Source organism: Phalangium opilio, unplaced genomic scaffold (assembly GCF_054372755.1).
Source record: "Phalangium opilio isolate 3A_F unplaced genomic scaffold, DU_Popi_V2 ptg000329l_1, whole genome shotgun sequence".
Lineage (NCBI taxonomy): Eukaryota > Metazoa > Arthropoda > Arachnida > Opiliones > Phalangiidae > Phalangium > Phalangium opilio.
This window is the reverse complement of record NW_028324226.1, coordinates 4,841,314-4,864,004: the sequence shown is the minus strand read 5'-3', so window position 1 is coordinate 4,864,004 and position 22,691 is coordinate 4,841,314. Positions and strand designations below refer to the sequence as shown.

Here is a 22,691-nt window from a genome sequence, read left to right as displayed (position 1 = left end):
ACTTGTGATGGTACAAATTGGTTATGTAATGATCAGATCCGACACCTTCATAACAATTTTATAACCCAATAGATTAAAATCATACCACAAAATGAAATTAATCGTGAAAACAACTAAAATTACATCAAAATAAATCTGTATAATATTTGCAGAAATAGATTTTAACTCAATCGGAATGCAGTTAACTGTTCAAGGAAGATCATGTTGTAGTTAAGGCTTGTTGCGCACTCTCTGTTAACTATGATTATAATAATCCATGCGCTTCCGAATCGTAATCTCTCTCATGTGATATGGTGTGTAGAAAAAAAAATGCTTTACTTTTTCTACTAACTAAAGCTAGCGATAGCTCTTTTCCTCTTTTTGCCTCTTCCCTTTTCCAACCTCTCCCAATCCTCTCTCTTCGTTCTGTCAAGAGCGAGCTCACACTCGCTCCACAGTGGCAATCCGTGTAGTGTAGTTCGCCAAATAGTTACGAACGGTGAAAGCGACAACGATAGAAAAAAGTTATCGCACCGCGATAAACCGCAAACCTTCCTCTTATAATCCTCATCCAAAAGATTCTTTCTAAAACGGGAAGATGACGAAGTGTAAGGAAGATGATTTAAATCGAAGGATTACTGTGATCGCGTTTATAAGTTTGATCAGTTTCGGTTGCAGTTACGCTGCCGGACCTTACGATGTCGCGGTACTCCTCGTTAAAGATTCTCAAACAAACCGTTTCGACGTGGAACGAATTATGCCGGCCATCGAGCTGGCCAAAGATAAGTGCAAAGAAAACTACAATGTACAATTGAACCTTTTGGAAGGTTTTTACATGCACCGGTGTTCCGAAAGCGACGCTATTGGAAAAGCCACGTCACTGGGCAAAAAATACGACTTAACGGCAATAGTGGGACCCGCTTGCAGTAAGGATCTGCAAAGTGTGGGTCCATACGCTAGGTATCTTAATATTCCGATTTTGACCGGTCTCGGGGATGTCCTACGCGACAGGAAGTCCTATACTACTTTGGTCCGAGTGTCGTACGACTTGCGCGACAAAGCACGTGCTATCGTTAATTTTCTCTTGCACGAGGATTGGCATTATTTCGGCATGGTCTATCGATACGAGGATGTCTTTTACGCCACTTTGGCTGAGGAGATAAGGTCCATCATTAATACTGAAAAGGCGGGTCAAATAGAGATAACTTGCGAACGGACATTCGTACGAAATGAGACTAAATATGTTGAGACCGACCTTGAGGTGTTGATGCAATATATGAAGGACTGTTCAAGAAGTAAATATACCTTTTTTTGTTGGCAATTTTGAACTTAATACCATAGCCATATGAGCGATACCGGCGATACTCCATTTTAAGAACAGTGATTTATGTTTTGCATAAGTTTATAAGATATGTTCCATAAGTTTGATACAACCTATAATTCGTAATGATACAGACTTAATGAGAGCTAGTTCGAGAACGACATGCGAGAATTGACTACACTCGGTTAGTTTTGCAGTCGATCTTCCTATTTAGTCTGTACTAAACCTTTGACAGCGCCTCACCAGGCGTCGTTTTACGAGAATCTATGACTTACGTCGCTTCATGACAGTCTCTCAGTAACCAGTGACAAACTTATAGAACATATCTTATGAACTTATGGTATTGTGTAATCATCGAATCGTTTTACACATTCAAAAGTTATTTTTCAATCTTTCTTTGAGGGAATAAAAATTCTTACGCATTGGGTGCACTAGAGGGGCTAGAAACATTTACTTCCCAGTGTATTTACTTTAACAGCGCTTCTGGGTTGCCAGTAATTTGTGAGAGCTTCTTCTCTACGTTTGGAACTGAATGATCACTGAATCGAACAGAATTACACGCTATTCAGTCTGTTGCTAATATCGGTTTAATAGCATTCACAAATGACTGGCAAAACTTGTCCTCACACTATCTATATAGAAAGGGTGAGAATGCAGATTTTTTTGGAATTCACGGCCCTTTTGATCTGCCTCTAAGAGCATACTTTAAAATATGAAGCTAAAGTATGATTAAGGATTATGAAAATAATTCCGAATTTTTTAAACACTCGCTTTATTTAAACGCCATTTTAAAAAACACTCAAATTATAACTCGAAAACAGTGGACCGGACGGCAAAATGTCATTGAAAATTTTCGACTCATAATCGCCCTAGGAACATCCCCTTAATTTATGCCAGACTTATCAGAAACAATCTATATAGCTAAATTAAGACAATTTTTTTACGAAATAATATTTTAACAAAGTAATATCAGAAGCCGATTAGGCTTTACACATAACACGTGTGAAGCATAATCCTCTTTTGGTAATATTATCAACAAGGTCTCAAATGAAATAGCTCCAATCTATTTCCCATTTTTACTCCGTGTGGTTATGTACTAATAACCAACGTAGTAATGCTCTGATACCCAGTTAGATAGTTTGATAGTCCCGTATGAGTATGTATTGTCCCTGACTTCCACCATTCTTACACCAGAACCAGTTTTGTATGCGTATACATATATAGAACCTTCTCTCACGGTGGGGTTGTTTTCGAAATTAAATAGACATCGGGAACACCTTCAATAGACCAGTAAGTTGACAAATTTAGTTTTCCTGCAAACGAAATTCTGAAATTAATTACTACAAGGGTTTATTTCTGATTATGTTGATTTTCTACGGTTTACGGAAAGAGAAAAAATGTATGCTACTAGAAATGGCACCTTATAGTGTCGTGGTCACTGTATCCCTCGAGTATTGAATTGGGCAGGCATTTCTCAAGTTTATGAAATTATGTGGCACTCTTCGTCACTTTATAGTGTATGCGACCCACTGTATAGCCTTAGATCGTTGTTGGGTGCTATACAACCTTAGCACATTGGAAACCCCACGGAGTATAGCAAAATGGTTTTTGCCCTTGTTCTATTTTACAAATTTTCTCGTGACTTAATTTATTCAAGCACGTTCTTTTACGCGAGTCCATAGGGAACGTAACATACGTATGAGATGGAGAGTTATTACCCACTACCCAAAATGTTACTAAAATGACCACACCCAAAACCCTTACCCTGTTGACCATTGAGTTACATCCATATTCCGGGAATACTTGAAACAACGTACGCTATTTTACTACTCAACCCATCGTAAAACTAAAAGGCTGTCAGATATGGGGGAAATAGCAAAATATTGACCGAAGCTAATAACATCGGAGAATATTTTATTTGACGGAAATTATAATATTAACATAAGCCCTCTTTTTCCGTAGAATAGTATTTGTTAGATAAAAACGGTATATTAGCGTAAATTTACCACTCACAACAAGGCGTAATCCATCAGAGTAATTACTTAATTTATAATACGTAGTTTTCAGACTAGGAGGATTCATACCTATTACGCCTGGAGGCCAGTCTACTTGGCGGATAAAGTGCAATAAAAAGTAGCCTCGCCTCCTAGGTGTAAATGGTATCAGTCCTCCTGGTTTGAAGACTATGTTTTCAAAAACATCAAGAGATATCGAGATATCGAGATTACGACCTGTTACAGTTACAGAGTCGTACTTCTTTTAGTTTTTGACTGTTTGTCACAATTATGTTTAAGCAGAATCTTCGAGTGAAGTGTACCAGCACAAAGCGGAGTAATTGTAACATGATTCTTCCCAACATCATTTTACATTTGTAGCAAGGTTAATAAACCGAATCACATACGCGATAAATAATTCCCTCATAATTACTGTATTAGTGCTTAACTAATTGTCAAGGCGCATGCGCTTGTGGATTTTTGTCCCGCGTCAAGACAATCTAGGTTTGTGGGTTGATTGCTGAGGGTTTAGTACCAAACAGTTATAGAACTCATGATAGCACGGTGTGAGGTCATCTGAAGTTTGATGAGCGGGAGAGCAAACAAAAAGGTGCATGAGCCTGGGAAGAATCATGTCACATAACTAAGTATTAATATGACACAGTCCAGAGTAGCATCCTTCTTCTATTATCCCCTTCTGGTTTTATTGTGCCATTAAGTTTGGTTGATGGTTGATCTTGGCCAGAGGTTGGTTCTGAAGCAATAACAATAAACGTTATTCATTAAAGGGCATATCATATCAGGCAATACTTGATACTCTCTTTAAGGCGTACTTTTTGGCACCTTTAAATCAATGTTCGCTGGCACGCCGTCGCGGTGTTCTTTGAGAAAATGAGAACGTCAACTTTCTGAAACAAACCATATGACGACCGAATGTTTCCTAATATCGCTTTAATTGCCGCTAGTAAATCTTTTTAAAGTATTTCAAAGAACAGTTGAGAGAAGTCGGTCGAAGTATCAGATGCCAACAATTATTCAATTATTGGGATTTGACTAAGGGTCATTTCACGTGTTCATGGATCCCTCTCTCTCCTCCCTGTATTCCGAGCTAGAAAGAAAAACTTTAAAAGCGATTTGTTTAATGAACCGCGCTTGTTGTTAGAAGTGCTTTTTGAACTTATTATTAGCACTGACGTATTTCAATACTCCACATATTTTTTTACAAGGAAGTCCCTGAGCATTCATTACCAGGAATTTATATAGTCTTACTTGGACTTGCGTTTCTGCGGAAGTCAATATGTGTGTCCCACTTAAAGGGAAGCTCGGCTCCATGATCACCCCTAGCATTCCGGCTAATCTTCTGGACACGAATTTTACCTTGCCAAAGGCAGGAACCAATCAGACCTAATGCACTAGTTCCCATTGGTTCCTGCTTTTGGCTTAACTAGCCTTTAGCAAGCTTAGCCACTGTGTAGCAGAAAAGCCATCTATAAGGGGCATCAAAGGAGCCGCGCTTTACTTTAAATAGATGTACAATCCGTACATTAGGATTGGGCATCGGCGTTTACGTTGAATCTATCCGTCGCAGTCGTTCCACGCTTACGGTCACGTGACATTTCCCAATCACTACTCCAGTAAATAGTAGCACTACTACTCCAAGATGTAGTGCTTGACACAAATAACACATTGCACATCCCTTAAAGATGGCGGGCCAAACGGAAGTATAAGACCATGTCAGTTCAGGCAATTTGTTGTTGTGTCTCTTCTGTGGTGCTTATACATATTGTTCCAGTTTTTGGACATGGTCCTTATTAGTTTTTAGCCACATCGTATGATGAACATCTACGATTTGGGTCTTAGTTTGACCTGGCCTGTTGGTGGTGGCGGCGTCGTGAAAGAGAACTGCCTTAGACAGTATAAAATTTTTCCATCGTCATTGAAGGGAGAGTGAATGGGAGAGAATTGTGGTGAGGTGATATTTTTCGTTCGTGTATTTTAAAAGGAAGGAAATTATGATAGTTAGGTTAAGCCATATACCCTCCCTTAAAAATTCCTCTTACCCGTCGACAATAAGAGTTTCACGCTCCCCTATTTTAACATTCAAAGAAATCGAGGGAAATTTTGAAAGCAAAAGCAAGTATTTACTGACGTTCTTTTTAGAATGGTCTTAAGGCACCGGGATATTACAATTATTGGGTGTTTTACCGAATTCTTTCTCTTTCAAACTCTTCTGACCATAAGTTCATGTTAGAAATTTATAAGAAGCGATAAGTGTGCATCGGCATAAGTCTATGTTGTAAACTCATCGAGGGGATAATCACTAAAACTATCTGTTCTTCGATTCGCCGGAATATTACAATTACGGCATAAGTAAATTTATACGGGTAATAATTCTATCACCGTTTAGGGTAGGGCATCGAGGGGCTATTCACTCTGATTTTATGCACGGTAAATTATTTAAGCATTGTAAAAGATAACGCTATTCACTCATTAGGGTAAGGTATAGAGGGGTTATCCACTCATTAGGGTAGGGTATAGAGGGGCTATTCACTCGTACGATGTGGCTACTATTACGAGCACTTGGGTCGCCTTGTTTATGTCTACTAGTTTTGAACTGTTTTACCAATCCAGTAATCTACAACAAAGATCAGGAAATTAAACAGGCGACACATGGAATTATTGGCTATGCATCTAAACAATGAAGGTGTGTAGGCCATGCTGACGTCATGATAGAAGCTCCTCCCACGACTAGAGATCGTAGCTACCCAATAAAATTCCCTGTGTCACTTATATAATCTCTTACCTATACAAACTCTACGCCTAGACTCAAAGATGGTATTTATTGGCAGTACGCGACAAGAACATAGTACAATAATCGTGGCAGAGTTGAATAAGTTCATTGTCTAACTCCCCAGCTCTTGTCGCCATTTGCAAGGGGAACATTTATACCTTTACCTGTTTCTAAACCAAAACAGTACCTTTCGAAATCATTAGCTTTATTTTTAACTTGATGGCATCGAAACCATTCTTTTCCGCGTACGTTATACGGTATACAAACCCATTAAAATAATTAACTTTTAAATTAAGGGGTTTCCAAGTTTAATGACCTTTCATAAGCAGTATTTATCTTATGACATCATATAGTTACATAGTAAAAGAGGAAGCTAAAAGAAAATATTTTGAATTGTAGTCAAATTACTCAAAAGAGCAACGGTCCTTCTCGTTTTTAAGTTACGAATGGATTTTTATAGTGGAAGTTTTCCGACAAATTTCTGAAATGACGCAAAAGTTGCGTGGAAATTCCTTAAGGGCTCCATTCCATGGCAAGTCTCTCAAGTCCCTTGGGAGAATCTTGTCTATACTTAGTACCTAAGGCGGCTGACTCGTAGTCTCGCCAACTAGATTTCTTTTAGTGGCGAAGGAAGAACTCTTTGCCTTACCCGAAATTCTTGTGATCCCTTTTTACACGGTATTTTTACCGTGGCAAATTTAGTTGATTTTTTAATGAATCCTTTACCGCCCCGTATTTCTGAAACTTAAGTTGCATCTAAAAAAAATTTTGTTTTCCTTTCGTATTTTCAAACAGGTGCTATTTTGTTATGACATAAACCATATCAGGGTCACAGGTGCATTTACGCAAACATTAAATTAATCCCTTACGCAATTTCCAACTACACTAGACTATGCTCTCACCCAGTTGTCTAGGACTTCAAAATCATCTATGAAATTATTTTGATTAGTCATTGAGAACTGAAACTTCAACTAGGATGCGGGTCTCTCAACTGCACAATGTTCTAGCGCAATTGCACAGAACTATAAACTTGGCAACGCGATGAACTTGTGCAATTGTACAGAACTATAAACTTGGCAACGCGATGAACTTGTGCAATTGTACAGAACTATAACCTCGACTACACGTGTACTTGTGCAATTGTACAGAACTATAACCTCGACTACACGTGTACTTGTGCAATTGTACAGAACTATAAACTCGACTACACGATGTACTAATTGTGCAATTGTACAGAAGTATAAACTCGACTACACGATGTACTAATTGTGCAATTGTACAGAACTATAAACTCGACTACGTGGTGCACTTGCACAATTGTACAGAACTATAAACTCGACTACGTGGTGCACTTGCACAATTGTACAGAACTATGAACTCGACTAGGTGGTGCACTTGTGCAATTGTACAGAACTATAAACTCGACTACACGGTGTACTTGTGAAATTGTACAAAACTTTAAACTCGACTACACGGTGTACTTGTGAAATTGTACAAAACTTTAAACTCGACTACACAATGCACTTGCATTCTAAAAACTAACTATAAAAAACGAACAAATTAAACTTAAAAATACTTTAAGCAATCAGTTTTTCTCAATATACATATCAATAAAAAGGTGGTAAAAACAATTGCATTCAATTTAGCGATACACGCACATATGGCTGCCAATTGAAGGCTATATATTGAAAAGCTTCAATTATTTCACTTGAAATATGGCTTTAACCCCCAACTTACACTTAAGGAACTTATATTCCAAACTGTTTACATTTCAAAGGGTTGTTTTTAGCCACCGAAACACTTGTTGTGGGAACTGACTGTTATCGCTATCATCGTCTTAATAACTAACATGTTCCCGCCACATTTCCTCAACTAGATAATCATCTCCTTCTTTCGATCTTCTCACTAGCACCAGAAGTATATAATACTTGTCTTCGAGAGAAGTGTACCACAAAGCTGCATAATTGTAACATGGTTCTTCCCAACATCAGAACATTTGGAGCAAGGGTTACTTTACCGAATCACATGCGCGATTAATAGTATTTTCCAAGGCGCATGCGCTTGTGGTTTTTTCGTCCCACGTTAAGACGAGGTTGTCGGTTGTGGGTTGATTTCTGAGGATTTAGTACCAAAAAGTTGTAGAATTCACCCCACGGTGCGATGCACATCTGAAGTTTGATGAGGTAGGGAGCCAACAAAAAGGGTGAGCCCGGGGTGAATCGTATTGAATAATTGAAGTATTAAGAGGATACAGAGTGTCATCCTTCTTCTGTATCCCCTTCTGCTCGCGCTAGCCCGTCTTCGCAAATGTTTTCCTTGTACTCGAGTTAAGACTAACAAATTTATTTTCCAATCTACGTTTAAACAGTTATCGTCATCCTGGGTGGCGAGAAAGAAGTTCGAAGTATGCTTCTGATTGCTCAAGAATTAGACATGATTGATAGTGGAGAGTACATCTTCCTTTATCCTGAACTCTATCAAAACGAAGCCCGTGGAAACGAGTCTTGGGCCGGAGGACCAGGTACTTACAATTTAAATTTAAGAAGTTGCTTGTTCAAGTGATATTAGCAAAAGTGTAGAGATATAAAAACAAAAAGTACACTTCCCTGCCTTTGGCTGTAGACAACATGTAAACTGAGAAGCCAACTACCCTTCACTCAACCGCCTACTGGAGCTAACCAATCAGGGAAGAGCCTATTGATGGAAGAGGTTATTGACGTCATAGGTTTATAGAAAGTATTACATGATGCTGGAGATTCAAATGTAAATTTTTGGTCTACTACTTTATGAGCATATACTCGGCTTTTCCCCTGTGCCACGGTCTGGATGGTAATCATACGCAGAGGGGGTCGACACTATTCTGGAAAGAAATAATAAATAATAAAGAAAGGCTTCTCATATTACACGGCACGAGCAAGTTTCAACGAAGTGTACTTTTTGTTTTTACTTATTTATACTTTTGATATTAGCGCTTAATTGTCTACTATAAAGTTTCAACCATCATACTTTGTGTTGCAATACAGAACCACTAATTAAATTGTCACACATTTTGGACCTACTAACTCCAATTATACTTTTTATTAGAATCACCGGAGGAAAAACAACAACTAAAGAAAGCTTCCCAGTCTTTGTTTATCATCAGTTTACATCAACCTATGGTAGGAGATTTCACCGAGTTCGCCGAAAACGTTAAGAAGATATCCGTCGAAAAGTACAACTACAATTATACTCAATCGGTAAACAAACTAAAGCCCTAAAACCACTCTTTTCGAGTAGTTTTATAGTCTTTCAGCACCTTTAATTAAACTCAAATTCCCATTGAAAACCTGGTTTTTCTGTGGAAATTTTGGATCAAGTCAGGTCATTCAAAGACTGTAGACGCGTAATATATCATAAGTTCATAAGATATGTTCCATAAGTTTGTCAATGGTTAGTGAGAGCTTGTCATGAAGTGACGTAGATGAAACGTCATAGATTCTCGTAAAGCGACTCCTGGTGAGGCGCTATTAAAGGCTTAGTACAGACTAAATAGGAAGATGGACTGCAAAACCGAGTGTAGTCAATTCTCGCGTCGTTCTCGAACTAGCTCAGCTCTCAGTAAGTCTCTAGCATTACGAAGTCATACTTATGGAACGTATCTTATGAACTTATGGTATAATCCTCTTCGTTTATCCACTTAAAATTTAATAACTCGTGGTGAAACGCCTTTCAAATTGAATTATGACTCAAAAGTAGTCAAATAGTTCTAAGTATAACTTCTTATTTTCAATTTAAAAAATGTTTTGTGGACAACCCGTGAAAGCATGATGGGATTATGCCAAAGAAACTAAAAGGAACTGTACCGACTAAAGCATTCTGCAAGGATAAAAATAAATATTCTTTAGTTTTTCTTTTCATGCCTTTAGAAAAATCAACAAGTTACTCAATGGTATTTTTTATAACCCTAATCATTTAAGGTGAACTACTTCACGGCCAGTTTCCATGACGCTGTCGAGATGTTATGTTTATCCATAAATAAAACCGAGAAAGAAGGTCATGATCCTCGAAACGGAACCGCCTTGATCGAGCATCTCAAAAACAGTAACTTTCAAGGTCAGTCCTGGTCTAGTTATCCATTAAAAGAAAAGGTTAGATAACATAATATTATACCTTAAAATAACGGCCCTTTTCTAAATATGAAAGGAAAAATATTAAGTAAATCATCTCTTATTACAAGATAATTAGCATTTAATTAGTCTTAAAAACGATCAAGGGCTATTTCTTCATCCGCCATTAGTTTAGTGGCGTCTGCTAAACCGAACCTCTTACCCCTACGGGATTGGTTGAATTCTCACAGGCTGAGAGAGGTAAGGGGTAAGAGATTCGATTTAGCAGACGCCACTAAACTAATGGCGGATGGCGCAGTAGTCCGTGTTTTTAAGACTAATTAAATTAGTAATAAGAGAGATATTTCATTTCAATATTTGTCCTTTATGTTCAGAAAAAGGCCCTTATTTTAAGGTGTAATATTATGTTCTCTGAACTTTACCTTTAAGGCTTAGCATGAGATTAACGCGTTGTAAACGATTGTTCAGGTGTATCTGGTCCAGTAAATATCAATGAAAATGGCGACAGAGTTGCCAATTATGCCATTTTGGACCAAGTCGACCCAGACACCGGAGATTTTGATGTGGTATTGACGTATTACGGGTCACAAGGCAGATACACCCAGGATTCGAATAAATTTATTCGCTGGCATGGGCGGAGTCCCGATAAACCCGTGGACAGACCAAGGTGTGGCTTTGATGGAAAAGATCCAGTTTGCGCTGAACATGGTGTGTTTTCTGACTTTGCCCTAACCAAGAAGCGATATCTAGTTTACTGGGGAGAAGGTATAAGATGCCTAAGTATTCGCGCGCCATAGTCCCAGTTCCCCTTTCAAAATACACGGGGGGACGTAAAAGGAGGCCAGGGTATTTCACCTCTCCTTAGTTGGAAAATACGTAATTTTCGTCCTTCGCGTTGCGTTGACGTGAGTTTTCAAGAAACAATGAGATGCTGGTTGTAATTTACAGGCGGGGATTAACTCCGGACCTACGTTGGGACTGGAGATAAAGCTAGAAATGTGGCGAATTTATAGCTTCCCCCTAGTAAAATAGATATCGCTTCTTGCCCTAACTTTTAAGTAATCGCTTCTAAGCAACCGTATTTATACTTCTAATTAGAATTCCCATTAATGGAGACAATTTTGGGAGCTCTTTTGGTCATCATCTTATTTGCCATACTCATTGGATTCCTCATTTACCGAAGAATGTCCACGGAATCAGCTTTGAGTAACATGTCCTGGAAAGTTCGTTGGGAAGAGATCACATTCAACAAAAATTTCCGAACAAGTTGGATGATGAGTCGCATGTCCATCTCCAGCGCTGTAAGAATTGTCATTTTATTTAATCATTTATTGACCCTGAAGGTAGTATTTTTAAATGAGAGCCCCACACCCCTTCCGAAAACACTTTGTCCTTGTAATATCGTGCTGTAGATTATTGGAGATCTTAGTTTTCGAAGATGAAAAAGCCCTATAGCAAAAACGTAAACCTTTACAAATGGTTTCTTTAAAGATGTCCAGTAAGATGGAGAAAGGTTGGGTGTCCTGGACTCCGGATAGCGCGGACCCTCGCGACGTAGGTATCAAATTCAAGGTGCAGAAGGACGCGTGAAAAATAGTTTCCTACGAGAGTTTTTTTTAAATTCATCTGGTCAAAATGGCGCTTGTATTTGTCACCCTTAATTAAGTTTAGGCAAACAGAAAGTATAACGTACCCTATCACTTTCATATCGCGACGTGTACTTTTAGGCTCGAGCTGATTAATTTCGCTACTCCAAGTGTGGCTTTCATCAAACGTTTATGGATATAAAAATAGAAAGTACGCTTCGTTGAAACTTGCTGCCGCCGTGTAATATGAGAAGCCCTCCTTTATCCTCCAGAATAGTGTCGACCCCCTCTGCGTATGATTACCTTCCCGACCGTGGCACAGGGAACAAGCCGTGAATAGGGTTATGAAGTAGCAAACCAAACATTAACGTTTGGATCGCCAACATCATACTACTTTCTATAAACCTGTGACGTGAAGAAGCTCTTCCCTGATTGGTTAATTCTTGTAGGTGGTTGAGCAGAGGGTAGTTTGCTTCTCAGGCAGGGAAATGTTTATGAAGTGTACTTTTTGTTTTTATATCTATACACTTTTGCTTTCATATTGTATGTACAAGAATTTAAAATTTTCAGAGCGACGCTCAAGATCCAAATGGACGTCATGCCGAACAGCAACAACTTCAGTATATCATGACGGGTACTTATAAGGTATTTGCACGAGCTGTCCTCAATAAAAAGGCGACCGAACAAAGCTGGTGTTCCGGCGCCATTGTAAACCTTGCATTTATAATTAAACGCTTCAATGCGCTTGCAGGGAAATTTAGTTGCAGTCAAGAGGTTGCATAAGCAGAAAAGAGTCGAGTTGACTAGAACAGTTCTGATGGAACTAAAACTGGTAAATTGGCCTTCGAATTTTGACATTGTTTAGTATATAGTTTTATGACATTTTTGAGTATCCGATTTCTATAGATGCGGGAAGCCCAGCATGAAAACATATCTAGGTAAATCAATTTTGTTGGAATGCCACTTTCTGTCCATTGGGAACAGAATTGAAACGTTCTTTCCTTCAACAGATTAATTGGTGTTTGTATTGATCCACCTAATGTTGCTGTTCTGACCGATTACTGCCCGAAAGGAAGCTTATACGTAAGTAATTGAACTTAAACGTTTTTGCCACTTGCACATGAAGTATGACCCCAAAAATTTAATTTTTCGCAGGATGTTATTCATAATGATACTCTAAATCTGGACTGGATGTTTAGGTATTCTCTGATCAATGACATCGTCAAGGTATAAGACCAAAGTTTTTATATAACCACAATTTATTTCAAGCAAAGGTTTACAAGATATGTTCCACAAGTATGGCACTTCCTATACTTGGTAATAGAGCTATCTCAGTTGTGACGTCAGTGTTTTGGTACGGGATTAACTTTGGTAGTGAGCGGCCATGTTTGGTACCGCTTTGGTTCTATGTTCAAATAGCATTGGTGACGTCACACTAAGGTTTCTGATATAGCTCTATACTAGAGACTAACTGAGAGCTATTTCGAGAACGACGCGAGAATTGACTACACACGGTTTTGCAGTCCATCTTCCTATTTAGTCTGTACCACCAGGCGTCGTTTTACGAAAATCTATGCGTTTCACCAACGTCATTTCATGACAAGTTCCCAGTAACCAGTGACGGAAAACTTATGGAACATACCTTATGAACTTATATTTCAATTAGTTTACAAGTGATTTGTATCTTTTCTATTCCAGGGTATGTGCTATTTGCACAGTGGCGAAATTGGTACGCATGGGCGACTCAGGTCAACCAATTGCTTAGTGGATAGTCATTTTGTCCTCAAGTTGGCCGACTTTGGCCTACCAAGTTTGCGTCAAGAAGAAGTCTTTTGCGAAATCGATTTTGCCGATCATAAAAGTAATTTGTTGACAAATGACTAAAGTCATGGTGTCTCGTAGGCTAAATGACTTATTACTCTTTGCGATTTAGAATTTTTATGGAAAGCGCCTGAACTACTTCGTCTGACTCATTGTCCGTCTCAAGGTACTCAGAAGGGTGACGTTTACAGTTTCGGAGTCTGCCTTCAAGAAATTGTTTTACGGGAAGAACCATTCTATCCTCATTTGGAATTTTTGGACGTTTCTGGTAAATACCAGCTAATCCAGGAATATTAAGCATTTTATAAAATATCTTTCCATTCAGACGTTATAAGACGAGTTCGAAAACGAGAAGATCCACCATTTCGACCGGTTGTCGAGAAAGACACCTGTATTCGTGAGTTACGTAATTTAATGCACAAATGCTGGGCGGAGGAACCGTCATACCGGCCGGACTTCAACCAAATTAAATCTGAGATGAGAACAATCAATCGGGGACAAAGAGGCGAGGTCAATATAATGGATAATCTCATATCCAGGATGGAACAGTACGCCAATAATCTGGAGCAGTTGGTTGAGCTACGAACCGCTGCCTTCTTAGAAGAGAAAAGAAAGTCCGAAGAACTGTTATACCAAGTACTCCCAAGGTTAGTACTACAGCAAGCGCTATTATAGCTGAATTAGGCGACGTTAGACTTCTTTTTGCAAAGTTTATAGCGTAAGTTTATGAGATATGTTCCTTAAGTATGACACTTCGTAATGCTAGAGACTTACTGAGAGCTAGTTAGTTCGAGAACGACACGAGAATTGACTACACTCGGTTTTGCAGTCCATCTTCCTCTTTAGTATGTACCAAGCCTTGGACAGCGCCACACCAGGCATCGCTTTACGAGAATCTATGACCTACGTCACTTCATGACAAGCTCTCAGTAACCAGTGACAAACTTATGGACCATAACTTATGAACTTATGGTTATAATAATGGATACAGCTTCCATTGTCTTTTAGGTCCGTGGCAGAGCAGTTAAAAAGGGGTAAACATGTCGTTCCAGAATTATACGACCATGTCACCATATACTTTAGCGACCTCGTTGGTTTTACTTCAATGTGTTCCACAAGTACACCCATTCAGGTGAGTTCATGTTGCTGGCTAATTAATTGAAAACATTAATCTAACCACAATTACTTTCTGTAAGGTGGTTGATTTCTTAAACAGTCTCTACACGTGCTTCGATTCGATCGTTAGCGGATTTGACGTGTACAAGGTTGAAACAATCGGAGACGCGTATATGGTTGTCTCTGGTCTACCGGACAGGAACGGTTTGGCCCATGCCAGAGAAATAGCTCGAATGGCCTTGACCCTATTGAGGGCTGTTGGCACTATGACCATCCAACACCGACCCACTGAGAAAATTAAGCTTAGAATAGGAATCCATACTGGTCCCTGCTGCGCCGGAGTCGTAGGTCAAAAGATGCCGCGATATTGCCTCTTCGGAGATAGCGTCAACGTGGCTTCCAGAATGGAGAGTACCGGTGAACGTAAGTCGTGTAAACTTTATAATCCATCCTGAAACCAGAGGTACCTGCTGAACTTGTTTTATGTACAGCGCTAAAAATTCACGTTTCGGACACCGCAAAGAAGGCCTTGGACGAGTTCGGAACTTTCGTTTTAGAGGCCCGTGGTGAAGTTGAAGTCAAAGTAAGTTTCAACATCAGGAACGTACGATTTATGCCTTGGTGAGCTTTCAGTGAATGACTTTATTTCAGGGGAAAGGACGTATGAACACCTATTGGTTACTTTATGAAAACGTCAATGCTCCCGCCCCTCGTCCAGGCACCACTAGAGGACGTGTCCGAGTTCAGAATTAATTTTTAAGCACCATATAGTTCAAGTCGTCAAAATATCAAGAATCTCCGAGCATCACCGGATTTTACCATGAGACAATGCTAGATCATTTTTACAGACGATTGCCAATGGTGCCAAAATTCAGACTATATTCAAAGTCGTTTAACTGCCTTGACGCCTGTTAGGTTGTCTTAAATCATGTGATGATCGATTAAAAATTACATTAATAACCCTATTTATTTATTCTTGGTGGCAAGTTGGTAAGTATTTTGTACGTGTACATTATGGCTCTTCGCCAGTGCAATACCAAATGTATATATGTTATATATAGACGTTTCATTTGGTTTGTTTTGTTACAAAAGAAAAACAAAATAAAACAGATTGTTCCAAATTTCTTTACTTCCAAGTTTCATTATTTGTTCTCTAATATCCACTTGATCACGAGCTCATAGAATTCGATCACTGAATCTATCATTTTGACATTGGAGCCGCGTTTTTCGCCGATTGAACTGGCTTCTATAGCGCGAGCAGCTTCCCTCCATGAGCGGGTGATCAAGTGGGCTATGTTCCAAATTAGTGCCATAAGTGAATAAAGAAAAATCGACACAAACAAACAACCAACCTCCTTGTATATAAGGATACCAAGGTTTAAAGAAATTTGAGCCTTGTGATCCTTCTTAATTAAGTTCAAAGGTATTCACCTCTTGTGGCACAATGTGCCTTTAAATAGTTCAAAAGACCCGCCCACAATTCCACTTATTGAGTTCTGTTCTGTTCTGTTCTGTTCTTTTTCTCAGAGGCAAGTTCGTGTCGTCTGCTTATTTAGAGCCTATTTCATTCTTCTTACGAAAAAATAATGGGAGATCAAGTTGGACCGCAAAGTTCGGAAGGAAACAAATTCGGAGATAAATTAGAAAGCGGAAGCTTTTTACAAAATCTTGAAGCAAGGTATTTTTTAATTGACGTTGGAGCCAATTTAACTCATAAAAAGTTCTCCAGAGATTTTGACGCCGTTTTAAATAGATGCAAAGACGCTGGTGAGATAAGCCTTGGACTTAACTTTTAATTGAAAAACTGAGATTGTTTTGGTGACATACTTCATACTTGTTTTATGTTTTACTTTCTTTTAGGCATTCAAAAAATTATCGTCACTGGAACTTCAATTCACACAAGTAAAGAAGCTTTAAGGCTTACCAGACTTTATCCTGGAAATTTGTATTGCACTGCGGGTGAGTAAACTAAACTTTGTTCATGACTCAACAGTCATCACATACTCCTTATCAATCATAAGCTTATAATATAGTATAGAGTGCTGTAGTATCAAGTTAACCTTTGAACTTTATTTAAGGTATTCACCCTCATGATGCAAAAAGCTGGAATGATGATGAATCATATGATGCCTTAAAAGAAATTGCCTCAAATCCCGAGTGTGTTGCCATTGGTGAATGTGGCTTGGATTTTAACCGAAATTTTTCTCCTTCCGATGTTCAATTAAATGCCTTAGAACAACAGGTATGTTTAAATTAATTATATTTATAAATCTTTATTCAGGGTTCATACAAACCTGGAAAACAGGGAAAACCTGGAAAAATCAGGGAAATAAATAGTTGACAAAAACCTCATGGAAAACTCGGGGAAATTTAGAATTTTTAGTAAAATTCAGGGAAATCAGGGAAATTTGCATCAAACAGGGGCCGAGTAATTAAGCAAAATGTTCATAAACATCCCCTCCATAGGATTAACATTACACTAAACTTTGGAGGCTCGTAACTCTGGTTCTACGAGAGATACGGGGATGTCCTTTGAGTATATTATAGTCCTCTTTATCCCCCATCTAACCATACTAAGAACGTACGGCTACGACAAACAGGGGCCGAGAAATTAAGCAAAATGTCCATAAACACACCCTCCATAGGATTAACATTACACTAAACTTTGGAGGCTCATAACTCTGGTTCTACTAGAGATACAGGGATATCCTTTGATTATGTTATAGTCCTATTTGCCCCCTTCGTTAACATTTGCTCCATAGGAAACTCCATATACTGGAAAAACCTGGAAAATTCAGGGAAGTATATGGAGAAAAAACCTGGAAATCTCAGGGAAATTTAAATTTGTTTTCCAAAAGTTGTATGAACCCTGTAATATCATTTGATTTATATTGATGAAAATCTCATTTTAGGTGCGGTTAGCTTGTTCTCTCAAAAAACCTCTATTTGTCCATGAAAGAGAAGCTCACGATGCTCTCTTAAATCTTCTGAAACAATATCAGCAAGATCTTCCAGTAGTAGTCATTCATAGTTTTGCAGGAAATTCCGTAGAAGCTATAAACTACTTATCTCTTGGTTGTTATATTGGAATAACTGGTAATATTTACCATTACGTATTATTTAATTTGAATCCATCGTTAATCAAAGTTAAATTTTATCTTATTAGGTTATATCTGGAAAGATAAATCAGCCGAAGGAATCCGTAAGATTTTAGAGGAGCGCATCTTGCCATTAGATCGTTTACTGATTGAGAGTGATTCTCCATTCATGTATCCTAATACTAGAGCTTCCAAGATATCTAGTGATATCAAAAGTGCCTTAACTGAAACTTCCTTAAATTTCCTTCACCGGTATTGCACTTTTCAAAGAAATGAACCCTGTTCTTTGCCCGTTACTGTAGAAATGATATCGGCTTATTTAAAAATGAAACCGGAAGACGTCGCTCTTAAAACAACCTTTACAGCTCTTAAAGTATTCGGTCTAAACCAATAAACGTTTAATAATTCTTATATTTATATTTCAAAATTAATTATATTATAGCTAATTTAAGAAGGAAAATGTTTTAATTATAAAGAAAGATAAATAAAAGCCCATTAGTTGAACGAAGGAAGATTTTTGCTAGGCTGCAAGTGTAAGTTGTAGCGAAAATGATAAAATACTCTCTAATGGGCTTGCAATAATTGCCAAATGTAACTATAACTAAAATTGCCATTAAGTGCCTAATGGGCTTGAAAAATAACGTGTTAAAATTGTAGTTGAAAATTTTTTAAATAGCCTTAATAATACTGTACGCAATTTAATCACTTAAATTAAAGTTAAATATATTTAAATAATTTTAATATCTGAAAAGGTGCTATTTACTGACAAAAGAAAAAAGAATAAATAAATATATGTTAAGAGCACGTTTTAAAATCATTATTCAGAGTTTTTTATTTTTCCCTCCCAAAATTTAACGTTACAGACAACCTGTAATTTGTCTAAATAAAAAGAGATGTTAACATGTCTAGGGAATGTTTAATTTTTTTTGTATGAGTCTTTGTAATGTATTTTTTATTTGAAAATTACTTATTTTCTTAATTTTAAGGGACAATGAAATAGAAAAACTACAAGTTGCAAGGGTTTTGCGCCCCCCTCCTCCGAGCCGTAGCAGACGACGGAGAGCTGAAGAATTTTCCATCTTTTTGGAATATGTTCAGCACGGCGCCATTCACGTCACTTCCTCCCTCCATCTCCCCTACCCTCTTTCCTAGTTTACTTTCCAGAATCCAGACGACCAGAAAGATTACTTTTCCCAGCCTCCCATGGGGTAACCGGTACAAAGTAGTAGAAATGGTGTTAAATTCATAGAGATACGTTCAATCACAGCCCACTCGATCACGCAAGTTGCACGCGCTATAGAAGCCCGTTCAAACAGCCAAAAGTCGAGAATATGACTGATTAGTACTCCTTGGTCAAACGAGTCTAAGAATTAGCATTATGTCTATGGGAAAATGCCGTTTTTTGGAGTAAAATGGGCGTAATTTCGCTTCTTGTGGATCAAATGTCGTGAAATTTTAGGGATAGGTGCGTAGTAACGTTTTCTAAAGTCCTACAAATTTTGAAGTTTCAAGAGTGAATAGTTTTTCAGTAAAAAAATAAACACTAGGCCCAAACAATCCCGCTGATAATGTTCTTCATCAAAATACTGTATTTAAGGGCTTATATTTTATTTATTATTACAATTAACTAGTCGTTAAAACTAATTGGCAAATATGTGAAAACCAAGCACTACAAGTATTGGGGGAAAAATTATTTAAATGAATAATTTGCCCAGCGCGTTTTAAAATGGCTAGAAATCATCCAGAGTTGAAAAAACCACAAACTGAAAGTTTGATAATTTTTAGAAAAATAACTATCAGTCCTAAGCCTTTCAAAATATTTTCTAAATTTTTAGTGTACTTTAATTTACAAATAGTAAAAAAAATCAGGAAGCTAGAGCTTACATTTTTCACTTTCCTATAAAAGTTTGTTCATCAACTCGGCAATTCCCCCTAACATTTCAGTGCTTTTTGTCTCAAAAATCGAGACTCGTTCATGTTTTTACTAGCTTTTCCACTACACCCTCTCGATTCTCGAAAATACATGGGTTTTGAATTCTTTGAACGGGCTTCTATAGCGCGTGCAACTTGCGTGATCGAGTGGGCTGTGGTTCAATTATGCATATTAAAAACATTACGATTAAGATTTTGAATTTTGAGCAGACCAAGGCTTAGCGAGTAGCAGTACTTTAGAAGTTCTAAAAGCGCGATAAAAGTTGTTTTTACCTCTTAAAAATTGTTGGACATCGTCTTGAAACTCGTTTGGAGCGCGATCAAGTCCAATTTCATAAATTAATTACAATAATATCGCCGAAATTTTGTTTAACGAGCGTTGAAGCGGGCTAGGCCTAACCATTGACTGGAAAAACGAATAAGTCAGAGTAGTTTCTAGCAGCTCCTGATTGGCCCCGGCAAATTCCTATTTCCAAAGCAATCTCCATCTTCAAAATTTCTTGACAAATGCATATTATTACACCCTAATATTTTTAAATAACCTGTTTTTCTACTTCATTGTCTCTATAAGGGAATCCTAAGTTCCGAACCAGTGACTGACAACCTGTCCTGAAATACAAATACCACAAGAAATTACGTAATTGGCGCCAAAGTTTAATATAGACGTAGCCAGCGCCACATAGTGTCCAAAAATTATAATTTAATTTAAAGACAAGTTAAAAATGATGTGGAAGAAGTCACGCCGCGTTTTACTGCCGTAAGTACTAACTTTAATTACAATAATTATTTACTATTTAATGAGCAATTATTGAAAGAAATTCGCTTGTTTTACTTATGCCACTAAATCGTTAGTAGATCCTTGAAATGTCAGCTTGTATAGGGTAATGGCAGCCCTCTGCCTTCGACTGTATTAAGCTCTATGGGAAAATAACACGGGGTGCCATTAGTCTATAAGCTATAAAAATCCGGCAATCGGTCTAAATCTTGATTGTCAATTGTCATTCTAGCGTTTGTAGTGTATTTACATTATACACCAGCTAATAGAATGGTTTTGAGAGGAATTTAGACGTTTAAAATCTGAGAAATCATGAGTTCCTGCGATGAAATAGAACCTGGATTGTTTCTGGGAGCGCGTACCTGCGCTGAAGACTTACTGACACTCTCGAAACTTAACATATCCCATATATTGACGATAGACGCGCAACCTCTTCGCATTAAATCAGAAACTATAAATTATTTATATTTAGAAGCGCTAGATCAGGCTGAAACTGATCTACTTTCCCATTTTGAAGAAACTAAATTATTTATCGATGATGCGTTAGACACAAACAACAACTGTTTAGTCCATTGGTAAATTATAATTATAATTATAGGTTATCTATTTATAAAATATTATTTTTAAACTTTGACTGGTTTATTTTTGTAGTTTTGTCGGAATGTCACGTAGCGCTACTATAGTCATAGCATACTTGATGAAAAAACATCAAATTTCGTACGAGGAAGCGTTGGTAAGAGTCAAGGCAAAACGACGTTTAGTATGGTAAGTATACCAATAATTATTTATTTACTTAATTAATACCACTAATTATTGTAATTAATATTAATATTTCAGCCCAAATTCGGGATTTTCTTCCCAATTATATTTATTTGAAAAGATGGGATGGCAAATTGATCCTGAAAATTTGCAATTTAGACTTTTGCAACTCATAAAAATATGCGGAATCTTCGTTAAAAGCAGAGATATTGAAATAATTAAAAATTACGTTTCCCGTACCAAAGAATTTTCAAACATAGAAACGTTTGATTATAAATGCAAACAATGCAGGTCAAGATCGAGCTATTTAAATTATAATTAAACCTATTTAATTATAATTTAATTATAACTATGTATTTTATTTAAAGAGTTCTACTTTTTTCTACTCGCAATGTACTTCCTCATTTTGAAGGGCAACCAGTCTATTGGGATGATCCACGTTGGTTACGTTACCCCAATCTTGATTCCAACGATAAAAAACTATGTAAAATGGGACTGTACATTGAACCACTTGGTTGGATGATTCAGTATTTTAAAGGTCCACAAGGAAAGGTAAAAAGAGTCACCAGGGGTGTGCGAGTACTCGTTAAGTTCGAGTACTCGGTTCGATACTCGATAACAACACTTTGAGATACTCGAGAAAGATTCGAGTAGCTTTTTAACATCTTAAATACTCGACAAATACTCGAATACGAGGCTTACAACTATAGCAGACGATGAGTCCATGATCATTTATTTTGAAAATCACCTGTTCAATGTTTAATTGATCACTAACAATCTTTTTGAACTAGTTCGATATTAGATAATTGAAAATCTTCCGTTATTTTCAAGAAATTTACAAAATTGCTACTCGACAAGTCAATATTTGAGACTCGATAATTACTCGAAAGAACCAATATTTGACCTATCTAAATACTCGATACTCGAAAGTATTTTTGATACTCGGCTCGATACTCGATAACGATAAGAAATTAGTTTTGATACTCAGAGTCGGCTCGAAACCGAAAAAACGGGACTCGCACACCACTGAAAAAGAGTGACCTAACTAATGTAATGCAAATTTAATCCTTTTAACGTGTTGTTAATGTTTACAGATTAATTGTCCGAAATGCGCTGCTAAACTGGGCAGCTTTTGTTGGACAGGAACCGCTTGTTTATGTGGTCAAGAACTTTTTCCAGCAATTCGTATTGCTGAAAGTAAAGTTGACACTTGCGCAGTACGCGGCGCTATCACTGACCAATTGCTCATGAATAATCTTTCCATTAATGATGGAGAAGAAAAATAATAAAGAATATTAATTAACTTATTATTATGTATTTTTTTCTGATTCTGCGTATACCAGTCTGTCGTCTGTTGTCTATGTATAAAAACATTTAAAATAAAAATCATCTAATTAATCATTTCCCAGCCTA

General features: G+C 37.5%; 3 protein-coding genes and 2 long non-coding RNA genes across 5 annotated transcripts; 3 read left to right on the top strand and 2 right to left on the bottom strand.

Annotated features, from left to right (window-relative positions):
* Positions 1–15,841, top strand: LOC149610451 (atrial natriuretic peptide receptor 1-like). The gene is made up of 19 exons (XM_089859254.1): positions 1–1,274; positions 8,454–8,606; positions 9,170–9,321; positions 10,042–10,177; positions 10,660–10,899; positions 11,290–11,492; positions 11,683–11,745; positions 12,348–12,422; positions 12,529–12,609; positions 12,684–12,715; positions 12,788–12,860; positions 12,933–13,004; positions 13,476–13,638; positions 13,711–13,866; positions 13,924–14,245; positions 14,607–14,730; positions 14,795–15,137; positions 15,206–15,297; positions 15,366–15,841. Exons 1-19 carry the CDS (start codon positions 578–580, stop codon positions 15,465–15,467), a joined length of 3,279 nt encoding a protein of 1,092 aa, XP_089715380.1. The 5' UTR covers positions 1–577; the 3' UTR covers positions 15,468–15,841.
* On the bottom strand, positions 2,074–4,254 carry LOC149610453 (uncharacterized). The gene is made up of 3 exons (XR_016376685.1): positions 4,128–4,254; positions 2,721–4,048; positions 2,074–2,613 (listed from the first exon to the last, which is right to left on the bottom strand). It is a non-coding gene; the product is annotated as an uncharacterized LOC149610453 (long non-coding RNA).
* Positions 9,317–12,420, bottom strand: LOC149610452 (uncharacterized). Its single transcript, XR_016376686.1, has 4 exons — positions 11,666–12,420; positions 11,370–11,490; positions 10,614–10,919; positions 9,317–10,189 (listed from the first exon to the last, which is right to left on the bottom strand). It is a non-coding gene; the product is annotated as an uncharacterized LOC149610452 (long non-coding RNA).
* A 433-nt stretch (positions 15,842–16,274) lies between the features above and the next one.
* LOC149610450 (uncharacterized) lies at positions 16,275–18,718 on the top strand. The gene is made up of 5 exons (XM_089859257.1): positions 16,275–16,481; positions 16,575–16,673; positions 16,793–16,956; positions 17,627–17,810; positions 17,881–18,718. Exons 1-5 carry the CDS (start codon positions 16,301–16,303, stop codon positions 18,204–18,206), a joined length of 954 nt encoding a protein of 317 aa, XP_089715383.1. The 5' UTR covers positions 16,275–16,300; the 3' UTR covers positions 18,207–18,718.
* Positions 18,719–19,952: 1,234 nt separating this feature from the next.
* LOC149610449 (dual specificity protein phosphatase MPK-4-like) lies at positions 19,953–22,691 on the top strand. The gene is made up of 6 exons (XM_089859256.1): positions 19,953–20,501; positions 20,752–21,094; positions 21,171–21,284; positions 21,357–21,569; positions 21,647–21,830; positions 22,373–22,691. Exons 2-6 carry the CDS (start codon positions 20,832–20,834, stop codon positions 22,562–22,564), a joined length of 966 nt encoding a protein of 321 aa, XP_089715382.1. The 5' UTR covers positions 19,953–20,501; positions 20,752–20,831; the 3' UTR covers positions 22,565–22,691.

Bases quoted from the DNA above. Each gene is read 5' to 3' on its own strand.
- LOC149610449 (XM_089859256.1), top strand. From the start codon at position 20,832: ATGAGTTCCTGCGATGAAATAGAACCTGGATTGTTTCTGGGAGCGCGT. The intron at 21,095-21,170 runs GTAAATTATAAT...TTATTTTTGTAG, and splicing joins AACAACTGTTTAGTCCATTG to TTTTGTCGGAATGTCACGTA. The intron at 21,831-22,372 runs GTAAAAAGAGTC...TAATGTTTACAG, and splicing joins TTAAAGGTCCACAAGGAAAG to ATTAATTGTCCGAAATGCGC.
- LOC149610451 (XM_089859254.1), top strand. From the start codon at position 578: ATGACGAAGTGTAAGGAAGATGATTTAAATCGAAGGATTACTGTGATC. The intron at 12,861-12,932 runs GTAAGTAATTGA...AATTTTTCGCAG, and splicing joins GCCCGAAAGGAAGCTTATAC to GATGTTATTCATAATGATAC. The intron at 13,639-13,710 runs GTAATTTGTTGA...TTTGCGATTTAG, and splicing joins CGATTTTGCCGATCATAAAA to AATTTTTATGGAAAGCGCCT.
- LOC149610450 (XM_089859257.1), top strand. From the start codon at position 16,301: ATGGGAGATCAAGTTGGACCGCAAAGTTCGGAAGGAAACAAATTCGGA. The intron at 16,482-16,574 runs GTGAGATAAGCC...ACTTTCTTTTAG, and splicing joins AAATAGATGCAAAGACGCTG to GCATTCAAAAAATTATCGTC. The intron at 16,957-17,626 runs GTATGTTTAAAT...ATCTCATTTTAG, and splicing joins TAAATGCCTTAGAACAACAG to GTGCGGTTAGCTTGTTCTCT.